This window comes from Erythranthe guttata, chromosome 6 (assembly GCF_056151865.1).
Source record: "Erythranthe guttata isolate IM_541 chromosome 6, IM_541, whole genome shotgun sequence".
In the NCBI taxonomy this organism is placed as follows: Eukaryota; Viridiplantae; Streptophyta; class Magnoliopsida; order Lamiales; family Phrymaceae; genus Erythranthe; species Erythranthe guttata.
The window spans coordinates 16,627,413-16,652,130 of NC_142538.1; the positions used below are offsets into that span (position 1 = coordinate 16,627,413).

General features: G+C 37.8%; 5 protein-coding genes across 7 annotated transcripts; 2 read left to right on the forward strand and 3 right to left on the reverse strand.

Moving 5' to 3' along the window:
- The first annotated feature begins 360 nt into the window (after window positions 1–360).
- On the forward strand, window positions 361–4,523 carry ATRZ-1C (RNA-binding (RRM/RBD/RNP motifs) family protein with retrovirus zinc finger-like domain-containing protein). Of its 3 annotated transcripts, XM_088819982.1 has the most exons (5): window positions 422–497; window positions 591–740; window positions 1,097–3,043; window positions 3,525–4,030; window positions 4,111–4,523. In XM_088819982.1, the coding sequence occupies exons 3-5, from the start codon at window positions 2,948–2,950 to the stop codon at window positions 4,349–4,351; spliced, it is 843 nt and encodes a 280-aa protein (XP_088676108.1). In that variant the 5' UTR covers window positions 422–497; window positions 591–740; window positions 1,097–2,947; the 3' UTR covers window positions 4,352–4,523. The 3 variants fall into 3 exon arrangements, with proteins under 3 accessions (XP_012834965.2, XP_012834966.2, XP_088676108.1); XM_012979511.2 differs by lacking the exon at window positions 1,097–3,043 and having other exon boundaries at window positions 361–497; XM_012979512.2 differs by lacking the exon at window positions 1,097–3,043 and having other exon boundaries at window positions 373–497; window positions 614–740.
- Window positions 4,524–8,258: 3,735 nt separating this feature from the next.
- Window positions 8,259–10,362, reverse strand: LOC105955424 (protein NUCLEAR FUSION DEFECTIVE 4). Its single transcript, XM_012979140.2, has one exon. The coding sequence runs from the start codon at window positions 10,241–10,243 to the stop codon at window positions 8,462–8,464; it is 1,782 nt and encodes a 593-aa protein (XP_012834594.2). The 5' UTR covers window positions 10,244–10,362; the 3' UTR covers window positions 8,259–8,461.
- Window positions 10,363–11,359: 997 nt separating this feature from the next.
- PUB14 (plant U-box 14) lies at window positions 11,360–14,833 on the reverse strand. Its single transcript, XM_012979510.2, has 4 exons — window positions 14,114–14,833; window positions 13,713–13,829; window positions 13,175–13,615; window positions 11,360–12,646 (listed from the first exon to the last, which is right to left on the reverse strand). Exons 1-4 carry the CDS (start codon window positions 14,387–14,389, stop codon window positions 11,549–11,551), a joined length of 1,932 nt encoding a protein of 643 aa, XP_012834964.2. The 5' UTR covers window positions 14,390–14,833; the 3' UTR covers window positions 11,360–11,548.
- Window positions 14,834–15,833: 1,000 nt separating this feature from the next.
- AMI1 (amidase 1) lies at window positions 15,834–18,995 on the forward strand. The gene is made up of 9 exons (XM_012979507.2): window positions 15,834–16,056; window positions 16,682–16,834; window positions 17,411–17,535; window positions 17,610–17,735; window positions 17,815–17,997; window positions 18,080–18,230; window positions 18,323–18,491; window positions 18,615–18,749; window positions 18,839–18,995. Exons 1-9 carry the CDS (start codon window positions 15,938–15,940, stop codon window positions 18,962–18,964), a joined length of 1,287 nt encoding a protein of 428 aa, XP_012834961.2. The 5' UTR covers window positions 15,834–15,937; the 3' UTR covers window positions 18,965–18,995.
- Window positions 18,996–21,764: 2,769 nt separating this feature from the next.
- On the reverse strand, window positions 21,765–24,562 carry LOC105955716 (Tetratricopeptide repeat (TPR)-like superfamily protein). The gene has a single exon (XM_012979506.2). The coding sequence runs from the start codon at window positions 24,394–24,396 to the stop codon at window positions 21,859–21,861; it is 2,538 nt and encodes an 845-aa protein (XP_012834960.2). The 5' UTR covers window positions 24,397–24,562; the 3' UTR covers window positions 21,765–21,858.
- Window positions 24,563–24,718: the final 156 nt, after the last annotated feature.

Consider the following 24,718-nt stretch of genomic DNA (forward strand, 5'->3'; position numbering starts at 1 on the left):
AAATATTAAAAAAAAAAAAAAAAAAAAGACAATGGGCTCGAGCTCGAGCTCGAGCTCGAGCTCGACACAACTGACACGAGCTCGAGCTCGAGCCAAAAAAAGAGGAGCTCGCGAGCTCGAGCTCGAGCTCGAGCTCGACAAAATATACTCGAGCTCGAGCTCGAGCCAGCCAAAAGAGGCGAGCTCGGCTCGAGCTCGGCTCGTTTACACCCCTAGATATGGATATGTATTACAACAGTTTTATCTTTTTTTCACAAATAATTCATATTTTTTAGGATAAATTAGAATTTCTGTAATTTACTAAGACCTCGAGTACCACTTTGAAATTTTACAAATAATATATACTATTTTGATATTAATAGCAAAAATTGGGTACCAAATAAATATATTAGAATATACGCTGCCCTCTAGGGTTTCAAATATATTTCCCCTTTTCACTCTTTATTATTAAGAAATCCACACTTTTGGAGAGATCCAAGCTTAGATACCCATCACCGGTAACCCTAATTTTCTGCGTTTTTACCTTCTGAATTGTTTTCCTTTTGAATTTTACTTTGATTTTCACACACTAATTTCTCGCGTTGGATTAGGGTTTTGTTTTTTTCTGAGGAAGGAAGTACGTAGAGATGGCGGACAAGGATCAAGACTACCGTATATTTGTCGGAGGTTTATCGTGGGAAGTCACGCAGCGGCAGCTCGAGAATGCTTTTAATCGTTTCGGAAAAATTGTCGATTGCCAGGTTTGAATTTGAATTTGAATTTGAATTTACCTTTTTTTGTGGAATTGTTTTCATATATAAACGTGTGCCTGTATATATGTAAATTTTGTTGTATATGCCTTCTCGTATAATTAAATATGTTTGCCTGTCTTTAATTGATTCACCTTGTTGTTTTTTGCATGGATTTTTGTTCAAAGAAGGATTTTTTAATTGCTTTATAAAAGGGGCAAACAATCAGGATTATTTAATTACTTGCATATCGAATTATATGGTGAAGGTTATTGAAGATTGTATGCTCATTTTGTTCAATGCATATCCCTGTTTCTATTTATTTATTTATATATATATCTTCTCACTAATCACTATATTAATCTCAGAGGGTACCTTTTGTTTTTTTTTCTTTGTATGTCGGTTGTGACTTCTGAAATGCTTTAATATGGGATTGGAGGAACTCTGTGGGCCATATGAGATTTTTCAGCACCGATGAAGCGTGTATTGTATTGTGTTTCTGGCTTTGTAATCTGCTTGTTGTTTTCTGGAATCAGTCATGCACTTTGCAGTTTTAGTTGGGCTGTTCTGATTTTGATGCTCTGTTTGATCATGCTGCTACTTTGTTCAGGCTGTTTTTGACATTTTTTGAGAAAAAAAAAGCAATAAGTTAGGCTCGTGAGTTTAAACTGCAGTAAACATTGGATTTAATTAGAAGTGGTAGCTATGGACAATCACTCCTACAATTACGAATCGCTCTGTGTTGGTCAATGATGCTCCATCAAAGCAAGCACATTCCCCGACAAATTTTCTTATTCCTGTGTAATTCCAGTGGGTCTGTCATCATTGGATAGTCTTTCAAGATTTTGTGTTTGAGAAAAAAAGTGTTTTGAGCTGGAAGTTGACTCTGTTGATAGCCTGTCCTTTGCTTCTTCATTTTCAGTGTCCAACATGATTACGTTGACATTTCTTCCATCCTCTCTGAAGTCCTTAAGGCTGATACATGTGTGTTGATCGATTTGTGTAAAAGCTACGAGCAGAAAAGATGACTGAACTTTGTTATTAATTTTATAGAATCTTGTGCTTATCTTGTGTATGAGTTTCCGAAAAGGATCAGATACAGTTCTTCTGGGTTACATTCACAGAGCTCGTGGGGTGTTGTATGCCTTTATGAGAACTGAGAAAGTACTTTGCCTTCTTGTTTCTTGAGATTGTGGTCTAATCTTCCAGTAGTATCTACTTTCTTTTTAGGTGCTTAGAAAGACAATCCATCTTGAAAATCTATTAGAGCTAAGAACTGAGTATCTGATTAAACTGGAAAATGTGATTGTTGTATCTTATATGTGCATGGAGACTGGAGGATACAGTTTAAAGGAATTAGTTTTTGTTAAGACAAGCAAAGCCGAGTGTTGCATGCGATGGCTAAGTTAGGCGATTTTGTTTGTAGCCGCTGGACAAGGATGAACGTTTGGGAGCTTGCCTTGCTAGTTTGTGCAGGAGGTGTCCTCTTCTAGGCATATTGTTTAGTGTTGTGCAGAGTGGTTTTGTTATGCGAAAGAGACAGTTCCGTGTGAAAGTTCTGCTTTTGTCGGCCTGCCTTTGAGTTTTTCTTATTTGCAAGATCTAGATCCCATGTTTTTTTTTCATCCGAGATCTGCTATAGCAGGCAGTACATGTTCATGTGATCTGAAGCGTGGTCCTTCATAAAACTCAACTCCAAAATCTGGATAAATTCTCTGAATAATGATCATCCAGTGAGTGCAGAATGTATGTTTAAGTAGCTTTTTCCGTTCCAGCCTGTATCTGAAAATATCATCCCTTCCGCATGTTTGAGTAAACAACTGTAGTATGTGTCTGAAAATGGTCCCTTTCGGTTGCAATATTAAATATGAAGTAAGAAAACCGAGCAATAATATCTGGGAACATCTTCAGTTTGTGGGATTATACCACTGCCCAATGCCATGAGTTAGCTTTTCGAATGTGTCAAGACCTTTGAAGGTGAAGTTTGTATGGAAAGGTTTGTCTGACATGTAGATGAACATTGAGCTATCTCCAAGCATGCAAAGTGAAGCTTTTAGTGGCTGGTGGATTTATTTTCTTGTTTTCGTCATTGCTCAACATTCAAATTCTTGCTGAGTTAAGACCAAGTGTACTGAGTAGAGGCATTCAATAAAAGTGAGATCAAATGGCCAGTTGATAGATTGTGTTCTGAGATTAGGATCCCATCGTTGTTTGATTGAATGATTTTTCTTACTGCTCTTTGTTCCGCTGAATTTGAGGCCTGGGTAAAACTAATGTCGGATCATGGAATCTGCTCTGCAGATTCTTCTACTCATGTAAGAACTTCTTGCACTTTAAGATGCTATTTCTAAAAATCTATTTCAACTCATTTTAATGGTTGATGGCATCTATAGAACTAAAGAGGCAATGAAACTGCATAATCTTCCCTTCATAAATTGTTTGCACGTTTTTCACTTCTTGTTTATATGCTCGGCAATTTTGTTTGATGTTGGTCTAGGAATTAGACGTACGGTCATCTTTGTGTCAGCAGGAAAGCAATATAAAATGAAGGGTATTTCGAAATATAAGTCAAGTCTCTGCTAATGTGATAGATCCAAAGGACATTCTAGGGATTTGAGTTAGTTGATGATGTTTTCTTTGTGCAACTGATTTACGTCAAATCATAATTCATTTTTTTTCAGCATCCGCCTATTCAGTTCCGATATTCATGTATTCATGTGTATTTTACTTAGCCTTTCACATTCACTGCCTTTTTGCCAAGTTAAGTTTTTTTTCTCATATGTAAACTTCATGTAGGTTATGATGGAAAGAGATACAGGCCGCCCGCGTGGATTTGGCTTCTTAACTTTCGCTGACCGACGGGCAATGGATGACGCCATCAGGGATATGCATGGCAGAGAGCTCGGTGACCGAGTCATCTCAGTCAACAAGGCCCAGCCCAAAATGGGAGGCGAAGATTCCGGTCCGGGCTATGGAAGTTACTCGTCTGGCGGCAGGGGCAGCAACTATGGTGGTGGAGGAGATAATAGATCAGCAGGGCCCGACGATTGCTTCAAATGCGGCCGACCGGGGCATTGGGCCCGAGATTGCCCGTCGGCAGGCGGCGGCGGTGGCAGAGGCAGCCGCCCGTTCTCGCCGCCGCGCTCTAGGTTCGGTGGGGCCGGTGGGCGTGGGGACCGCTATGCAGATGATAGAGACAGATACGTGGATGATAGATACGATAGAGGCCGTTATGGTGATAGGGACCGTTACGACAGTAGAGATGACCGATATGCGAGCCGTGATCGATTTGCTAATGACAGGTAGGTTTGCTAATCATCGAGTAATTAGTTGTTCAGTTTTAATTCCTTGTGCTAATTTTGGATTAAATTTGCGTAAATAGGTATGTACCGGCTGGAGATAGGTTTCCCGTAGATAGGTATGGGGGGTCCGAGCGTTTTCCTCAGAATGGATATGGCAAAGACAGAGGTTATGAGAGAGATGTGGGGCCCAGAGGCGGTGGTGACAGATACGGGGGTGGAGGGGGGCCAGCCCGTTATGAAGGAAGAAGCTATAGGGAAAGGGCGGGGCCATATGACCGCCCGAGGAGGGGGGGTCGACCCCCTTCGGTGGGGCGTTACTGAAAGTCTCGAATGTGTTTTTCTGCTGTTTCGAGATATTCTAATGCTTTGTGTCTTTTGTGAATTTTGGATCTTGAGGTTTATTTGTTTTGCTTTATTTAGCCTTTTAGAATCGGTGGATGGAGTAATTACAACTGACTTCGCTATTTGCTTTAATCTCCTAAAACGCTTCCTATATTTGCTGTTTCTAGCGGTTTTGCTATTGTTGCCCAAAAATCGAGAAACCAGACCTGATCATGGTTTGGGTTCGGCCTAATTAACTGGTTCTGTGGGTTGATTACTAATTTATTGGTTGAGCGAACACAAACTTAGACTAGAACTAGGATTTTACTCTGTACTTCAATGTGGGAAATAAGTCATAAGCAAAGCATGGCACAATTTCAAACCCACGGCCTGCGCTAGGAATCCCGCCATGTTGTTCGTGCCAGCGTGTATAATATCCGTACAGTTCATACATTCATCTTCGAAATAGCTCTACAACGAGTATTTCAAAGCTCGCTACAACTAAAATAGCTAACTCCCAACCGAACTAGGGGTGGGTTTGGTAGGGGCAACCGTACCAAACCACTCGAATCACTACCATTACCGAAATTTTGGTATTATGAAAGGTGTAGCTAGAACAAGTACTAAAATTTTCTTACTATAATACCATCAGATTAAAATTAGATAATAAATAGTTAATAACATAAATACTCTGAATGAAAATCAAAACCAAAAATACATTACAAATCTCATTTTTCTTTCTTCATTAGTAAACATAAACACGATCGCGGGCTGGGTTTGACCCAGACCTGACCCGAAGACCACCCCGCCCTATTGACCATGGACCCGACAAAGCATGGTTCGATTTTGGGTCCCGATATTTTGGACCCAAGACCCGATGGGTCTATCCGGCAGAGTGCCTGAGGACCCCGACCCCAGGACCCGTGTCCACCCAAATTTTAAGTGTAATAACATAAAATATGGTGAGTTTGGGTGTTGAACCCGGGTGGCCCGAATGGTTTAGTAGAGTAATAACAACTCAAACAACACTACTTATTGTTATACTAATCCTAACTATAAATATATAATTATAAATAACAATGTAAAATGATTATAGTCACTGTATAAATAATATTTAATAAATTATTAATTGTTATGTTCACTATTATTAATATTAAAAATCTCAACTAATAACAAATGCATATATATTTAATTTTGAAAAATATAAAAAATTACGGTTTAATTTAAAAGAAATATTGAATTTTAATTTTTTTTTTTTAATTTTGAAAAATTTCTCAATTATTATTTTCACTTATAAATACCCTTAATCCAATCTTCACAACTTTCATTTTATTTAGTTTATATCTCAAGGTCTTAATCGTTTCATTTTTTTCTAAAATTGTTTAGTGTTTAAATTCATTTTTTTTTTCTTTTTTGTAATTTTAAATTTAAAGTTAATCTTAAGTTTTTTCAAGTTTCAATTATTTGGAATTATTTGGAAAAAAAAAGGAAAAAAGAAAAAGGAAAACCGGTTTGGACCCGGACCCGCCCTAGACCCAGACCCGCCTCCCCCACGGGGCGGTTTCGGTTCCCATAAAAGTCGAACCCGGACCTGACCCGCCCCGTGGCCGTGTCTAACTAAACACACAAACCTTCCTCAAACCCCTCTCCTTCTTCATAAACCCCTCACCTCCTCCTCCTTCTTCTTCTTCTTCTTCTTCTTCCTACCAACAAAACCCTCCAAAAAAATCTCAAAACTAAAGAAATCAAAACCTTACACAACTTGCAAAATCGAGTCAAATGACAATAAAATAGTAGTTTAAGAGCAAGGAGAACCTGTTAAGATTCCATGTATTTTTTGAGTTTAAAAGTCGATTTTGAATTATTTTTTTTTAAGGCCGCCATCCATTTTCGACACATACAGATCAAAAATGCGTGTGTTTTTCGAATTGCGCTTGCTTACTACTTGAACTACAACTCGATCTTGTCAACTGTTCGGATCTAACATCATATAATGGATAATTATATAGGGATTTTTTTTAACCCTACAACTGATCTGCCACTGAGTAAACTATTTCTTACTAAGTTACTAAGTTATCATGCATATCCACCGCGCGTTCCTAATACTGAGATATTTTTAATTTGAGGTCCTTTTTCAGAACATAAATTTGATAGCTATTTGTTACAGACTTCAACTTCGATCAAGTAGCGTGCATGAATCAGATGGAATTACGCTACTCGCGCTTACACTACAAGAAAAAGTTTCTTCAATGACACCTTAATACTGACAAATGCAAAAGTTGTCACTACATTCATATATTAAGAGACAACATCTTTTTTGTTGTCACTAATTCTTTTTGTTGTCACCTAATCATTCTTTATTGTCACTGTAGAGCATTAGGACAACCCAGCCCATTAGTGATAAGAATAGCGACAACAATTTTTGTCTCTGAAAATTGGACTCACTCAAAAGAGGTCATTTGTAGTATTACGTAAACTTCGTTACATAGTGCTTCAATGCTTTAGATTCTTGAATGATTCCAAATGAATGTCCTACCAATATTTATACACTTACACCTCCTCAATGGACAGTGGTGATCATCTCGATGTAATGGCTAGGTGTTGTTCTCTAGAACACTTCAAATATTTTCTACCAAATATCGTAGGATTTTCTACTAAGAATCTCTACAAGTCCACTGTACACTTGGGCCTAATTGAACCATTTTCCATTGGACTTACAGGATAACTTAGTCTCTTGGACCCATAGAAAAATGGCAAAGTATTGATCCAAAATAGGCGGCCCGTAACATTCTTCCCACCTAATTCGGCGATATCCTCATCATCCCGAACGTCTTAATAATGTCCGCAAACGACCACATTCTCCCTTGGGTTCCGACGTCATCTCGGATCGGGCAGTCCCTTCCATTTGATCAAAAGTGTTGTGTGCTCGATTGCACACCTCGTCGGAATACGACGCGTCTCTCGAGTACCGCTTCCACCTCCTTGCTATAAAACTTGGCCACCACGAACAGTGCTCGATAGAATGAATACCCTTGACTTTTGTCTCCGCATCCTTATGATATATATGTCTTGATCAAGTTTTCTAATATATCTGACTGCATATATATATAGCCAAGTGTGGTGGTTCAAAGAGTTAATTAGGGAGAACTCGGCAGTGTAAAACTCTTTGAATGCACTCACTCTCTCCTTATAATGTATGCTTTCATTTTGGCAGAGTGATGGTAATAATTAAGATCCATTAATCATGCTCCTGCATTACTCTTTTTATTTTAATTATATACATTGATTCTTTAGAAAACATTATATATACAAGTGTAGAAGTTGTTTCTATTTTTTTTTTCTTTTGATCGAAATCTTCTGTTCATATATAGCTTGGCGTATTTTTGGTAAATGAGAAATTAACAAATCACTTAATATATTTATTTATCGAAAATAAAAGGTGAAAAGTCACCATTAAAATATGGAGATGCTTTACTCAACAAAAAAAAAATATGGAGGTGCTAAGACAACTTTTTCGGCCGAAAATATGTGAAGAAACCTATCCGTTTGAATAAGTCTTTGGTTTATATGAAAATATATCAAATATTTTCATGAATTATTTTTCTAAAGTTGTGACTATTAGAAACAGTTATTGAGAATATAAATAGATCGTACAATCCACCATTTGATTCCAAATTAATTCTATGGAATCCTTCTTTTTTTACCTCAAAAATATTATTTGTCTTCCATATTCTTATTGAGAGTTCAAAACAGATTCAAGGGTTTGTACATTTCGAGATTAATAGTGTTACGATCTAGAAATAAGGTCGTTGTATCTTAGAAAATTAAACAATTGGTATAAAGCCATGAGAACCAATGTGGAGCAATATCGTCTTATGAACAAAGAATCGAGTTCTTGTCTCGACTATTTTGCTAAACTCACCACTGTTATTATACACTAAAATTTAACAGTCGTAAGATAGACAATATTTTGTGTGATTTAGTAAAATGGTTTCTCAAAGCATTACGTGGAGATCGATATTTTTTTTCGAAATGGAATCATATTAAATTAAATAAAATAAAAATCTAAACAACTAAATAAATAAAAAAATACAATTCCAAAACCTAAGACTATGATTGGGATTGAGAATGATCAACCATTTTCACTTCCTTCAGCTTTGTATCAATAGCTTCCATTTCATCCCTAAACTTCTTATATATATCACTCTTGTAGTACTTCCTAGTCCTCACCACCAACACCAAAGAAGCAAGTGCACCAAAAAAGTTCACACAAGCCAAAATCAAGAAAGAAACCCTATAACACTGGGTCCCAATGCACGTCAACTCGTGCACCATCGACCTTGTCATCCCTCTATCAGCCAGCTGTCTCAACGCCTCACGGTCGTACAATCTACCGACCGTTTTCACGTTGAGGGTGTACGATCCAATAGGGCCGGCCAATTGCCCGCAGTTGAATATTGTCGAATAGTACTTCAATCCGAAAAGCTCCGACAATATAATAAACAAAATCGTGAGTTGGATCCCGAACGAAAACCCTATAATCAACGTGGCAGCGTAAACCGAGCCTTTGAACGGGAACGCGACGATGAGGTCCCCGACGCAAGGGAGTAAAAGCGAGAACGTCATCATTAGTGTCCTCGGAACCTTCCACTCCAAAACGAGCTTCTCCGACACGAAGCCGGAGAAAACCCTACCGAAGAAGTTGAATATACTCACGAGTGATACGAACGTGCTCACGGTGTGAGACGGATACCCTAAAGATTCCCCAATTTGACCTAGGTTGTCGATCGCGGTCAAACTGCAACCGAGCGCGCAGAAAGTCGAAACGAAGATAATAAGCATGTCGACGCTCAACAACGCTTGTAGTATAGTGTAGTCCTCCCCCCTCTCCGGCTTCTTGAAGATGTCTTTATACCAAGGTGTATTTTTGCTCGTGTTTTTCCTTTCGTCGGCCATCTCGGATTCCGGATAGGGTTTCGGCGGGTGTTGGATTACGATAGAAGAAGGGGTGGATCCCGATTCCGATTCCAAATATTCCTTCTTCCTCGATTGCCACGTGGCTATCTCTTGCCGTAACCCTATGAAGAAAGGCGCGGAAACCAAGAGACAAACAACGGTGGCACTTGCCACGTACTCACTGTGTGAGAAATGGACGCATTTCTGGGCAATAATCACTCCCATGATGACGAAAGCAGTGACGACAGCAGCGATGAGATAATACCACAGAACTTTGACCTCGTTTTTGTGGGTTGACGGTTTCATGATCCGCATCACCGGCGCGAAAACCAACGAAACCGCCGCCGGAAGCCAGCCGATGAAGAGGATCATGGATTTTGCGTCGTCGCCGTATATGGCCAGATACAGCTGCGTGAAAATCGCGCCGCTTAGGCCCACGTACCCCTTCATCAGACCGATCAACCGGCCCCGGTTTTCCGGGAAGTTTTTCACGCAGGGGACGAGCGAGCCGGTGTTCGCGAAGTTCTGGGAGTTCGCGCCGGCGCAGATGTACACGTACATCTGCCAGTCGGCGGGCCTGGGTATTTTCTTGGTGACGGCGAGCCAGACCATGAAGTAGCCGCCGAAATTCATGGCGGCGCCGACGGTGAGGACGAACCACGGCGGCGTGACCTCGGCGAGGAGGCCGGAGAGCACGCCGACGTTGGCGCCGAGATCCTTGACGGAGCCCAGCGTGTTGAGCGTCGATTGGTCGTAGCCCAGAGTGGATTTGATCTCCTTTGAGTAGACGCCGAAGAGGTAGGTGGCGCCGGCGTTCGCCATTATCATGAACGAGCCGGACTGCATTAGCCACCGTCCGTTGATAACCTGCAGGATGAACCGGCCCGCCGTGAATCCGCCGCTGGACGGCGGCGCCGCCGCCGACGGTGGAGCCATTTTTTTTTTTCTCTTTCTTTCTTGCTGGAGATCTGGTGGTGGGTGAGTGGAGTGGGGTTGTTATTATTTTGTGATTTGTGAGTGTTGTTGCTATTAATATGGATTTGGATTATGGATTATGGGATAAAATAATATATATAGTAATTATATATATATGGATGAATAAGATAATATTATCCACTGTAATTAATTTGTAGAGCAGATATATATGGATCTGATTCCCTGGTTTTACTGGATCTGATCTGCCTAGTTGAAGGAAGACTTCTACTCGTTTTGGAACTAAATTACGAAAAATTTCATCTTATTTCGGAAATTACAACAACATCTCAATTATGAATTTTCTTACACGTACAGATTTAGTAGAATCTTCTATATTATATGGAATATTCTCAAAAATTTGCAACCCGTTTTATCTTATTCGAGCTCCACATTTTGAAGCAAGATGATCATAAGATCTGTTTTTTGGCTTCCCTTGATTGTTCGTTTTACAAAAATATATGCCAGATCGATTTTTCAATCTCATCAGTAACTGTATAATTTAGTGATTCGAAATTGTTTTCTTAAAAAGAATTCTAAAACCTAAGACACTGTATAACGCTCGTTCCCAAGACACGTCAACTCTTGCACCATCGATCTCGTCATCCCTCTAGTCGCCAGCTGTTTCAACGCCTCACGGTACGGTCATACAATCTCTTGTCGTGACGGTTTTCACATTGAGAATGTACGATCCAAGAGGGCCGTCGATTGCCCACAAGTAAATAAAGTTGAATAGTACTTCAATCCGAAAAGCTCTGATAAAATGATGAACACAACCGTTAGTTGGATCGCGAAAGAAAACCCTATCAACAATGTAGCAATGTAAACCGAGCCGTGAAAGGGGAAGGCGATAAAGAGGTATGCACGGGAGGGAAAAGGTCATCCATACGGTTCTTGGTATCATCCATCTCAACACGAGCTTTTAGAAATCGTACCATAACATGATACATATCACGGTATATCACGATATATACTACACACTGATACAAACAACTCCCAGAGACGTGCCCAAATTACAAAATTATTCTTTCAGTTTCTAGTACATTTCGAAAAAAAGAAAAGAAAAAAAAAAGATAAAAATTCTACACCACCAAAAAATACATATATATATATATATATGTAAAATTTCAAGTTTCAAGTATTTCCCTATAGACAATCCCCACACACAAGTGCAAACACATTAGAAAAAACTTCAAGACATTGTTGTATCTATAGCTTTACACACCTTACCTTTACTTACATTGCCAAAAAAAAAAAAAAAACTACCCGTTACGAAATAACCACCTCTTCGACTCGCTGAATAAGATCCAAAACACTCCCAGCCTTCCTCTTCGCCCTATCAGTCCCATTCTCCGACAACTCCTTCAAAGCCTCTTCAGCACCGAGCTCCCTCGCAAGCTTCAAACACTGCGAATTTCCGGTGCACAAAGACCACAGTATCGCAGCCGCATTCTCCCTATTGCGTGGCGAACCTGTCCTAATAACCTCGACCAAAATGGGAATCGGCTCAGCCTGCCCTAAAGCCACCTTCCCTTCTTGATGGCTCGCAAGTATAGCCAATATAGCCAGCGATTCATCCACCATTCCACCGCCTTGATCCTTCAACAACCCAATCAGTGGCGGTACAATCCCAGCTCTCACCGCCCTCACTTTATTCCCTTGATAAATCGAGAGGTTGAAAATAGCCGTGGCGGCATCTTTTTTACCTCTCGGAGTTCCGTGGCAGAGGAGGTCTATGAGGGGGGCGATGGCCCCTGCTGCTCCGATCGCCACTTTGTTCTCGTCGACGACCGATAGGCTGAAAAGGGTTGCCGCCGCATTCTCTCTCGCTTCCGTGCTCCCGTTTTTTAAAACGTCTACTATATCGGATATCGCGCCGGCATTTACGATAATGCCCTTGTTGGATTCGTGTATGGAGAGGTTTAGGAGTGCTGTGACTGCATGCTCTTGTGTACGTAAATCTTGGGAGGAGAGGAGTTCGACTAGTAGAGGGATTGCTCCGGCTTCGGCTATGCAAACTCGGTTGTCTGCGTTCCGTTTGGCGAGCAGGCGAAGTTCGCCGGCGGCAGCACGTTGCTGGTCGGGGTTGCCGTTGGCGAGCTTCTTGAGGAGAGCGGAAATGGCAGCCCGGTCGCAATCGGAGGAGGAGGTGCCGCCGGAGGCGGTGCTGGTGGTGGATGATCTTCTGTTGCGGCAGTTGCCCTGTTTCTTGGGCAGCTCGACGCCGTTGCTCTCGCACCAGAGTGCGATGAGGCTTTTCAGGACGTAGTTGGGAGTTAGGGCAGTGTGGGAGAGTGTCTGCTGAGTCTTGGGGCAGGTTTTGTGGCCTGCGTCTAGCCATTTTTGAATGCAGGACCGTTCGTAAGTCTGCATTTGGAAAAAAAGAAGAACAAAGAATCAAGAATAGTGATTTAATAAGGGCTTCATAATATAAGGTTGCGTTTGGTTGGAAGTTTTAAAATCCAGAGTAACAAATCCATTGAGCTAGTTTGGATGGATTCTATTAATAACAGGTTACAAATCGTTAACTCTCAATTCGAAGTTATTCTTGAGTTATTGTGGTGGATTTGGAAACCCACTCTACAAGGAGTCATTTGAAATCCTTTAGGAAAATACTCTCATCTAATCCAAAATCATTCAATCCAAATCCACTCCATATGGATTGCATTTGGATTGAAGGATTTGGACTTCGGAAGATGATTTGAGGAAGGATTTGAAATCTTCAACAATGACTCCAAAAATATTTTGAAATAAGAGCTAATTTTTTTAAATCTATCATCAAATCACTCGATCCAAACAAGCTTAATGGTTTTGTATTACGAATTTGAATCTTTAGCTCAAATCCTACCACCTAAATGCAATTTAAAGGATTATAGAAGAAAATAAAGCTCGAACCTGCCCAGTAGACACAATCACAGGATCTTTCATCAACTCCAGCGAAATCGGACAACGAAAATCATCAGGTATAATAGGAGATCTGTGCTTCATCAAACCCTTGTCAATCTCATTCGACTCGGCTTCTTGATTATCCGTCATCACACAGTCCTTCAGTTTCCTCAGAAGAAACGACATGGTCTCAATATAATCATCGGAAATCCCCTCGTGGGCCCCACCACCACCACCACCGCCACAAGAGATGACCATGTCGTGTATGGCAATTAGCTCCGCCTTAATATCGTTTGTTGTGGTGAGGTGGAGCTTCTCCGAAAGCCGTTTGAAAACCATTTGGTCAGGGTCGTCTTCCATCTGTGCTGCAGCTAAGTCCCTCACTAGTTCCAAATCGGGAGATTCCATTCGACCTATTGCTCTTTTGAATTGCGCGTGTAAAAGTTCGATCTAGATAAAAAATAATCCGACAGCAAAAGTGTTAATATGAAATATGAACAACACGTCTAATGAAGCATCTTAGTAATTAAACTTCGAGATTTCGAACCTGTTCAAGAACTTCCTCGGTTATATCGAGTTTATTATAGGGAACCTGAGATAGTGCTGCTTCGATCTGCTGTGTTACGTGTTCGAATTTGCTCGCGATTTTGTCGACTTGCAGAGCCTGTAATTTAAAAAAAAAATGCCTCACATTTACTTCTATTAACATTTTGCAAATTCAAGAGCAAGTATTACAAAAGGCGAAATCTGCAAATTCTCCTGTAAATACAAACTAATTCTATCTGATCAATGATCATTGATCTGTAATTATCAGTTTTAATTACTAATTACCTGGATTTAATTGCGGAATTCAACTACTCAATTAGATAAATACAAAACCAATTTCATTCAAGGAAAATCCTCAAATTGTATACAGAATTACAGATATATGTGTGTGTGTATATATACCTGGAATATTTTACTGCCTTCGTGGACCGATTTGAGAAGCTGAAGAGCCGAGTCGAGAGCGATTCTGAGCGCGTCAAGCCCCTGAACGACGTCGTCTGCAAGCTGCTCCTCGCCGCCGTCCTTCAACTCCTCAAAGAGAGGGCTCAGCAGCTTAATTCTTCTGACCAGATTACCGTACATCTTCCTGGAAACGGTTTTGCACTCGGGCAAAGCGGTGATGGCTTTGACGGACTCACTGAGTTGACTCAGTATCGCCTCCTCTGGATTTTCCGCCATCGTCGACGAAAAATTCCACAACAAAAACGCGTGAATTGCAGGCGGTACAGTAAGAGAGCACCGGATTGAGAAAACGAAATTGGGGATCAAAAAGGTTAATTCGATTTTTCTTGAGCTGAAAAAGGAGGGATTTCAAAATTACAAATGAAGAACTCAGCGAAGAATAATGTAATAAGAATGTGTAAGAATGTAAATTATGGAATCGAGTTGGAGTCTTATTTAGAGGAGGTCATGTCTGAAAAATTGCTGAATTTTAGAGAGAGAGAGAGATTAATTTATTTTTTTATTTTTATTTTTAATTAAGAAGTTTTTTGTCACAATAATATTTTGGTTTTTGTTTGAGTGTTGTTACGATGAATTAAATAAGTGATAAATTATTAATGATTTTCTTTGTAACAAGAAAGGTCAAATAAGAGATGCTTGGTCCATTGTACTTTTAATCATTGTATAAATATAATTTTAACATAAATATAAAAAGGTGGTAATATAAATATTAGGTGATTATTATATTTTTATAGTTATATATAACAAACATTAAATTCAACCATTATTGTCATGGTATAATTATGTTTCTTAATGGAAGAAATCTAATAATCAACAAAACTAAAAATTGATTTATTTTGTGTTACATCAGGTGAAGTATATCGTGTTTATCTCCAACATTCAATATTACGAAAAAAAACGTAAATGTTCCGTAAGGGATGACCTAGCAGTTGGATCAGGTAAATATGTGTAACAATTGAATCAGGTTTTGAATTTCATTGTTAACGGTCGTCAGATGGAACTTGTTACACATAATTAGCCTACTGGATTTGGTTTGGTGCGTAAACTAATGATTGAATTGTGTCATCATGATTCATGCCACTATTTTTAAATGTAATGACATTTTGACTATAAAAAGTTCATTTTTAGAAACCAGGATTTAGTATAATACTATAATTGTCACGTTATGTAGTACGAACACTTCAACTTCTTAATGTATCCGTGTTTCGAACACGTTTTGTGTCTAACACTCGAGAACACATGCTGAACATCTTATGAGTCATTTTTGTAATTTCTGAAAAACTAGAAAAATGTTTGAATAACAAATTTTCAAGTATTTTTGTTGTTTCCTTAATTATTTACATAATTTAATGGTCAATTGGAAATTAACAGTTGAGAATAATATTTATGTTTGAATATATTCATACGAAAATATATAAAAAGAATTTATATATAAATAAAAACTAATATATATGTGTATATTGCATATTTATATTTATACCCCTACACTTTTGCTATTTACACATTTCTCCCAATTTCAGTACATCGATTTTTGGAACATGCCGTTTTCGCGTGTCAGTTGCTCTCAGTCCTACATAGTTGTCTAGTAATAAAAATCTTAAATGAATAAAAATAAAATAAAATTATAATATAGAATTTTGGGATTATGTAATTGTCATTTGTCCATTTCAGATAAGGTAATTCTCATCAACAAGAGAGAGAGAGAAGAGAGACTGAGAGAGAGAGAGAGAGAGAGAGAGAGAGAGAGAGAGAGATAGAGAGAGAATGGCGAGCTTATCAGTATCAGATTATGGAGCTTTCATGGAGAAATTCACTCTTCTTCCCGACACGAATTCATCTCAGAAACTTCCCCTCAATGGCCTTACCTTTTCTGTTAAAGACATGTCAGTCCCTTCTTTTTTTAATTGATATATATAACATGATTATCTGTATCTATCTATTTTTTATACACACATTTATTAAATAATAATTACTTTTTTATATTCTCCATTTAATTCTAGGGTTTGATAAAGATGATTCCTTTTAACAGCATATTTACTAATTTTGCTCTCTGATGTATATGATTAGATTGTGGGAAGAAATATGAATTTTACTACACCTGGTTATTTGCATCGGGTGGATTTGAATAGTAAATTTGATTAAATAAATAATCAGTAAGCACACGTACACATGGGTGTGTGCGTGTTTATGTGTAGATCTACGGTTCAAATCGACCCAGTGTAAATAACCAGGTGTAGCATCTAATTTCCCGAATTTACTCAATTTTTGGTTTGAATTTTATTTTTGTGATAAAAAAACTAATTTATTGGTTTGATCAGATTTGATTAAATAAAAACTCAGTAAGCACACATACACATGGGTGTGTGCGTGATTATGTGTAAATCTAAAGTTCAAATCCACCCAGTGTAAATAACCATGTGTAGCATCTAATTTCCCGAATTTCCTCAATTTTTGGTTTGAATTTTATTTTCGTGATAAAAAAAAATATTAATTTATTGGTTTGATCAGATTCGATGTGGAGGGTTATGTGACGGGTTTCGGGAATCCCGATTGGGCGAAAACGCATTCGGTTTCTACATCGACTGCACCGGCAGTTATGTCTGTGCTGAATGCAGGTGCCACTTGTGTTGGTAAAACTGTAATGGATGAAATGGCTTACAGGTTTGAATTTTTGATCATTCAACATGTATCTGCATTTTCAATTTTTTTTTTTTTAAATATTTCGAAATCGTTTCTTGAACGTGTGTTTTGGTCAGTCGGTCGGTCGGTCAACTCCAGGACAAATGAGTTGCTAATTGAACCAACCTTGTTTGACTTGTGCAGAATACTGTTAAAATGTTTCCTACATTTTCTTATTTTTAATTTGGACTTATGGTTTAGCTATTGTGACGTCGATGCATCGTTTGAATTTTTTTTTTTTTAAATAAATAAATAAGAAACTGTTGTTGACGTAAGAGAAGAGATCATCGGTGTTGAAATATGTTGTCTCTCTCTAAGAATTTACGAAAATGGATGTTTCGGGAAGAAAATGAAGTTGTGACGTTTGAAGTTTTCCGAACGGCATTTCTAATTATGAGCATAATTACGTAAAGGGTATATATATACTTTGATGTGAAATTCTTTCAAGAATGCCGTTGGTAGTAACATTTCAAGTGGCTATTGTTTTTTCCTTTTTCTTGCTAAATATTGTCGGCATATTTCTATCGAAAATATAATTATAAGATTTTTTTTGGGCAGCATAAATGGGGAAAATATACATTACGGAACACCAACTAATCCATGTGCGCCAGATCGAGTGCCCGGAGGATCGTCAAGTGGATCGGCTGTTGCAGTTGCTGCAAATCTTGCCGATTTCTCCTTAGGTGAATTTTTCTTGTGTTTTTCGGAATTAATTATCGTTTTTTTTTAATAATTATTTTCATTTTTTTATATCTAGGTACTGATACTGGAGGTAGTGTGAGAGTTCCCGCATCGTATTGCGGAATTTTCGGGTTTCGTCCGTCTCACGGTATTGTTTCGACAGCTGGAGTAACACCAATGGCGCAGAGTTTCGATACAGTTGGTAAATAACTCGATAAATAATCGTAAATTTAATTAAAATACTCTTCGTCTTAAACTATCTTTAAAATTCCATTTTGAAGGATGGTTTGCTAGAGATCCAACGATACTGAAGCAAGTTGGGAAGATTCTATTGCAATTGGAAGACGATAATCCCGTAAAACTCGGTCAACTTATTATTGCAGATGATTGTTTCGATACTCTAAACTTGCCTAGTCACCGACTGAGAGAAATTCTCGTCGCCTCGGTGGAGAAGCTATATGGAAGTAAGCCATTTTCGAATAAAGTGATTTTTACAGAATATTTCATCGAAAAAAAACATTCGATTTATACCCGATTTCGTGTTAGGCGAGAAAATACAATATACGAATTTGGGGAGTTTCGTCGAGGCCAATGTTCCGAGTTTGAAGCATTTTATGGGCAACAACGCGACTGAAAAACGAAGCGATAATATACCGTCATTAGTAGCTCTGTCCAGCGCGATGCGATTGCTTCAAAGGTGCAAATAGTGAAGAGAAAAGAAATTGCTATATCTACTAATTCAAGAATCTTGAAAACTTGAGATATTTATTAAAAATACGAAAAATTCAGGTACGAGTTTAAGAACAATCACGGTGAATGGGTTCGATCGGTTAATCCCGATTTAGGGCCTGGAATATCGGAAAGAGTATGGGAAGCTGTCGAGTCGACGGACGAAAATATAGAGGAATGCTATACTTTGAAGAACGAATTGCGTGCAGCTCTCGGTGATCTATTAGGGGTACTCTGTTGATACCTTAATTTTTATAATTTATGCTTAATTGATTTATTAATCACTACAACTATTGGAAGTTGAAAATAAGATTAATGTTACGCGTGTTTGGCTCGCTCGATAAAAATACAGGACTTTGGCATTCTTGCAATGCCTACGGTTCCGGGGCCTCCACCGAAGGTAAAAACGGAACCATCGACGCTGGAAGACTTCCGTGCTAAGGCCTTTAGTTTGTTGTCTGTTGCTGGAGTTTCTGGATTTTGCCAGGTCTCTCTCTCTCTCTCTCTCACACACACACACACACACACACATGTGTATATATATATAGATTGATGAGAGAGAAATGCAATGAACAGGTGAGCATACCATTAGGGATGCATGATGATTTGCCAATTGCAGTTTCTTTGGTGGGAAAACATGGCTCAGATGGACTTCTACTTACTTTTGTGGAGGCTCTTCACACAAGTCTTAATCACCAGTGAAAACCTCTTTCTTGAATATATATATATATATATATATATATATATATATATATACACACACACACACACTCTATCTAATTGATTTTATTTTATTTTTCTGTACTGAAAATCTGAAAAAAGAAATTGATTTTCTTTTTGAAGAATGGAATCATTAATTTATATTTTGGGGAAAATACTAAAAAGTCCCCTATAAAAACTTTTACATTCAAAAAGTCCCAAAAAATATTCGTCTATGTGAAAACCGAAATATCAATACTAGATTGTTGAAATAGTTTACTTTCAATTAATTCTATTAAAATTAATTTATTGGACTATATTATCATTCATTAGATATAATGTATAATTCATAATAACAAATTATGATGACACATTGTTCTTAGATAGCATATATTCTTAATTAATTATTTTCGACTAAAAGAAATATTCAATCATGATTTATTATTATGAATCACCAATTCTCTTTTAAATTAATTATCATTTTAGGCTTCATGAATATTAAAAAAATATACATAATTATGAATGAATTTTAGGAAAACAACACTATTTTTCTCTATGTTAATTACTTTATTGGTTAATGAAACTTAGTGTTTTAATTAATCCAAGGGTAATAAGGATAACAATATTTAAAAAAATTAATTCATTCATCATCAAAATTATTATAATGTGATATATAATACAAGATGAATACTTTTTGTCCAACATCATGATTAATATAAAATTGGAAGATATATTTATATTTTTCATATAAAATATAACATAGTTATATTCTAAGTAGCACGGAAATGGAAACGGTGAAACGGATACGAGGAAACGGCATGTCCTAAGAATGGGGAAATGTGTAAATATTAAAAGTATATGTGCATATTTATAAATACTCTATATAAACATATATAATTTTATTTATGTATAAATTCTTTTTATATATTTTTATACAGACATATTCAAAATAAATTTTACTATCAACTATCAATTTGCAATTGATCATTACACCATGTAAATAATTTGGGAAACAACAAAAATATTTAAAATATTTGCTATTCAAACATATTTCTAATTTTTTAGAAATTGCAAACGACCCATAAGATGTTCCAGGTGTCTCAAGTTTCCGACACGAAATGTTTCTGAAACACGAAAACGTTAACAAGTTAAAATATTCGTGCTACATAGATTATATTATGAAATTACAAAATATATCATAAAATTATATTATATATTTAAAAAACAATCGAAATATTTGCAACTAAAATTGGATCGGAAATCAAAATTTCCGGTAATCTTATATACAATTCCGACTTTGTTCCAAATAAATTCCAAAAAATAAAAAATTGAAACTTCAAAGTCGGAATGAACAGTACATTTCCAAATTCAAATATTTTCGAATCGTAATTGACGGAATTCAGAATCCCATTCCGATTTCGACGCCTAGTCACGAGAGATGGTTGATTACGCAAAACATAAACTATCACATATATTATATATAATATAAGAATAATGAAGTGAGAATAAAATCGAGTCCACGTGGCTCCACCGTTGAGTCTTGATCACACATTTGGTCGTTACAAATACAATACACATAAAATACAAATGTTAATTAATGTGTTGCATATATATATATATGTATACGTGTCTATTGGTTTGATGATACACGTAAACGCGTGTTTTACCAATTTTTTTTTTTTTGTTTTGTTTTTTGGTTTTTGAATTGTAAACGCGTGTTTTACTTGAAATATACGTTTTGTCAAATATTACAAGTTGCATGGTCCATACCTCGTTGACAATTCTGCATTAAACATGCATTGCATGGACTAATATGGAATCAATTATTGAAGCAAGATGCAATAAATTTACATCTAAAATAATTTGTTAGGAAAAAAAAAGATTCAGAAGTTGGTTGGTGGCTAGAGAAATTAGAAAAAAAAAAAAAAAACGTATATTATAGAAGAAGGTTCTTTTGGTTGGTATAATTCGTATTTAAAAAATATGTGTGTGTGTGTGTGTGTGTGTGAGTGTTCATACTTCAATTTAAATTTTGGCATCAAAGGGAAGAAGGGTATTTTCTTCTAACGGTTTTATTGATTGACTTTGTGGGCGGAGTCAGCATAGGATCCGGAAGGGGCTTGACTGCCCCAATATTTCTCAAATATCTATTAATTTGTATAAATATATAAAATTTTATGTACAATAGAATTGACGCGCTCCTTCCCCCTACTTTCAGAATTTTTTTTAATGCATTCGGCTCCCTCGTATTTAAAATCAGAATTTTTTTTAATGCATTCGGCTCCCTCGTATTTAAAATTTTGGTTCCGCTGCGCATGGTGAAAACAACTCGGGAGATATTTGTGGGTTTCTAGACGGATCAAAATTTTAATATACTAGTGATAATATTAATATACAGTTGATAATAATATCTAAGAAACTAAAAACAAGAAAAAACAAAAAACAAAAAAAAAACCCTTAAAATTTTATTTTGCGAAATTCGAGTAGATTAATGAATTTTCAAAGTGAGAAAGATAGAGATGGGTCAATATCTTAGTTCAGTCCAAATGAATCCTTATTGTGCCAAAAGCCCAATTAGATTGTAATTTTGACTGCAGTTCACTACAAATTAATACAGTCGGAACTAACAAAATTCTATTAATTTAGCGAAATATGAAATTATCGAACTAATAATCTAATACATTTTTACAGAGTTGGGATCGAGAGAAACTATTACTGAAGCGAGGTTATTAATTTATCGAGGTTCTACTGTGAAATACAACCCAATCAATAAGCAGCCTAATACTATATATATATCTATATATAAAGTGGAGCAAAAATCAACTATTTCATATAAAGATTTGTTACATAAAATAATACTCTCCCATTTTTAATTTCCACCAATCAATGTATATGTCTCAACATTCACTTGATACAACAAAGGGAGGCACAAAACCAACATCCTTCAAATTTGCAGACAAGCCCTTCAACTCCTCATAAATCTCATCACACATCGGATGCTTTCTATCTCTAGAAACGAAACAATTCGTATAACCGCCGATATCGATCCAACTACATCCAACCTCCTTCACCGCCCCCCTCTCCGCCATTTCTCTCCTCACACTCCTCACATACTCCCAGTTCCCCTCTTCCGCGTACATATTCGAAAGAAGTACACGATATCCCGTTTTCCCATAATCACCACCTTCCATTTCGAGCAATTTATTCGCCACAATTTTTCCCAATTCAAAATCCCGATGAATCTTGCACGAACCAAGAAGTGAACCCCATATTCCCAACACATTACCTTCTTCGCCCAATTTTCGAGCTAACTCGTACGCTTCAACCACTCTCCCAACTCTCCCCAACATATCCACTATACAAGCGTAATGCTCTATAGTGGGCCGTATCTTGTATTGACTTTCCATTGACTCGAATATTTCGAGGCCTTCTTCGATTAAACCCGTGTAACTACAAGCAGAAAGTACCGCTACGAAAGTAATAGCATCAGGTTTAATACCACTTTCCTTCATGGCGTGGAATAGCAAAAGGGCTTTTTCGCCCATTCCATGGTGAGCATATCCCAATATCATATTTGTGAAAGTTACGGAATTCTTTTCGACTGACTTTTTCGAGAAAACCCTTTCAGCGTAAGGAATGGCGCCGGATTTTGAGTACATGTCCACTAAAGCAGAGCTCACGAATACATTTTCTTCAACCGAATTGCGAATGGCGAATCCGTGAATCAGCTTTCCAAGAGCTAGATTTCCTAACTGACTACATGCTGGTAGAACCGAAGCTAAAGTGACAGCATTGGGCGTTATATTTTCCTCCAGCATCTGACGGAAGATAATCAGAGATTCTTCGATCAACCCATTTTGGGTGCTCCCAGAAATCATTGCATTCCATACAGCGAGATCTCTGCTTTCTTTGGAATTCCCATTAAAGATTCTTTCTGAAGCTTGCATTAGACCTGATTTCGCGTACATATCTATGAGATAACTGTCCATTCCGTTGAACTGAATGCTATGCCTGATCATATAAGCATGTATCTGTTTACCGAGTTCTTGATTTCTGAGATTCGATGCTGCGGAGAGTAAAGCAGTAATCGTGACATCATCGATCGAAAACCCTAGCTTTTGCATCTCGTGCACGAGCATCAAGCCTTCATCATCGAATCCGTTCTGTACTAGAGCACATATCATCGTATTCCAAGATACAACATCTCTTTCGTGCATGTCACTGAAAACTTTGAACGTGTCTCCAATGGAGCTGCACTTCGAATACAAAGCTATCAGCGCGTTGAGCAAAATAACAGAAGAAACGGAAGAATTCTTGATTAAATACGAATGTAGCTGGCGGGCGAGATCCAACTGTTGTAAATCCGAAGCTGCAGTCAGTGCTAAAAGAAAAGTCACATCATCTATAGCTGCACCACCATCTTTTGCTTCCAATGCCTCGTTAAATAGGTCGAGCGCTGAAACAGAGCAATTGTTCTGAACATAACCTCCGATCATAGTATTCCAAACATGAGAGTTCTTGTTCAAACAATTGTCGAAAATCTTTCTTGCCGAATCAAGACAGCCAAGTTCTGCGTACATGGTAATGGCAGAGCTCACAACGAATAAATCATTTACGTACTCATGACCCAGTTTTGTTACCATCCCGTAAACTACATTAGCAATCTCGACATCCCCTAAACCCGCAACAGCAGGAAAAATATTAATAAAACTAACAACAGTTGGTCTAAAACCAGCTTTGATCATCATCACAAAATGACTGACTGCCTCCATTAATCTGCCCGTCTTCGCATACCAAGAAATGATAGTGTTCCAAGAAACCACATTCCGTTTTCGCATAGTCCTAAAAATCCTCTCCGCCAAATCATGCCCCGAACTCAAAAGACAAGTGGTGTACATATTCAACAAAGAATTGTACACAATCCTGCTTGGATCAACATTGTACCGCAAAATATGGGCGTGCAGAGCTTTACCCGTCGAGAGCTGCTTCGTCTCGGCGCAAGCTTTCAGGACAGAGGAATAAGTGTAAGCATCGCAGCTTCGATCGTCTGAGGAGTTGATGGTGTAGAACAAGCGGGAGTACAAGGATATAGCTTCGTGTGGCATTTTGTTGCAAATGTAGCCGATGATGAGAGTGTTCCATAGAACAGTAGTTGGTTGCGGAATTTCGTCGAACAGTTGGCGGGCGAGGTGCAGCTGGCCTTCTCTGCATAGGTGGCTCAAACGGAAACGGATAGTTTTGGGTTTGGGAGGTGAGGTGTGGTCCGTGTGGTGGTGGGTATCTTGTGAAGTGCTGCATGGATGTTGTCGGCTGAGCTCCGGCGGCTCGACGGCGGTGGAGAATATGGAAGCGGAGCGTCTGTGGTGGTGGGTTTGTGCAATGGTGGATGAGGAAAAGGGAAGGGGCAGTGGCGGAGAAGATATGGCTATACGCATCTTTTTGTTTTTTCTTTTTTTTTTTAATCCAAAATAATTCCCTATATTATAGATTTTTAGCTAATTTGGCCCCTCTTATTTTGGATTTCTTTTAAATAAGTGACCAATAATTTTATTTTATTTTATTTTCTTAATATTGAATTACACATACGTAAAATGGGATTGCTGTAGTGGAATTTTCTTTTGATTTAACAAAATAAATCAATTTGTATAAAATTTAATAAAATCTTTTATTAATAAAAAAAAGTTTGTAGAATATTGCAAAACTATTTTTAAAATTAATCGATAGAATACCCCGTCAATAAGCAACAAATGATGCTCG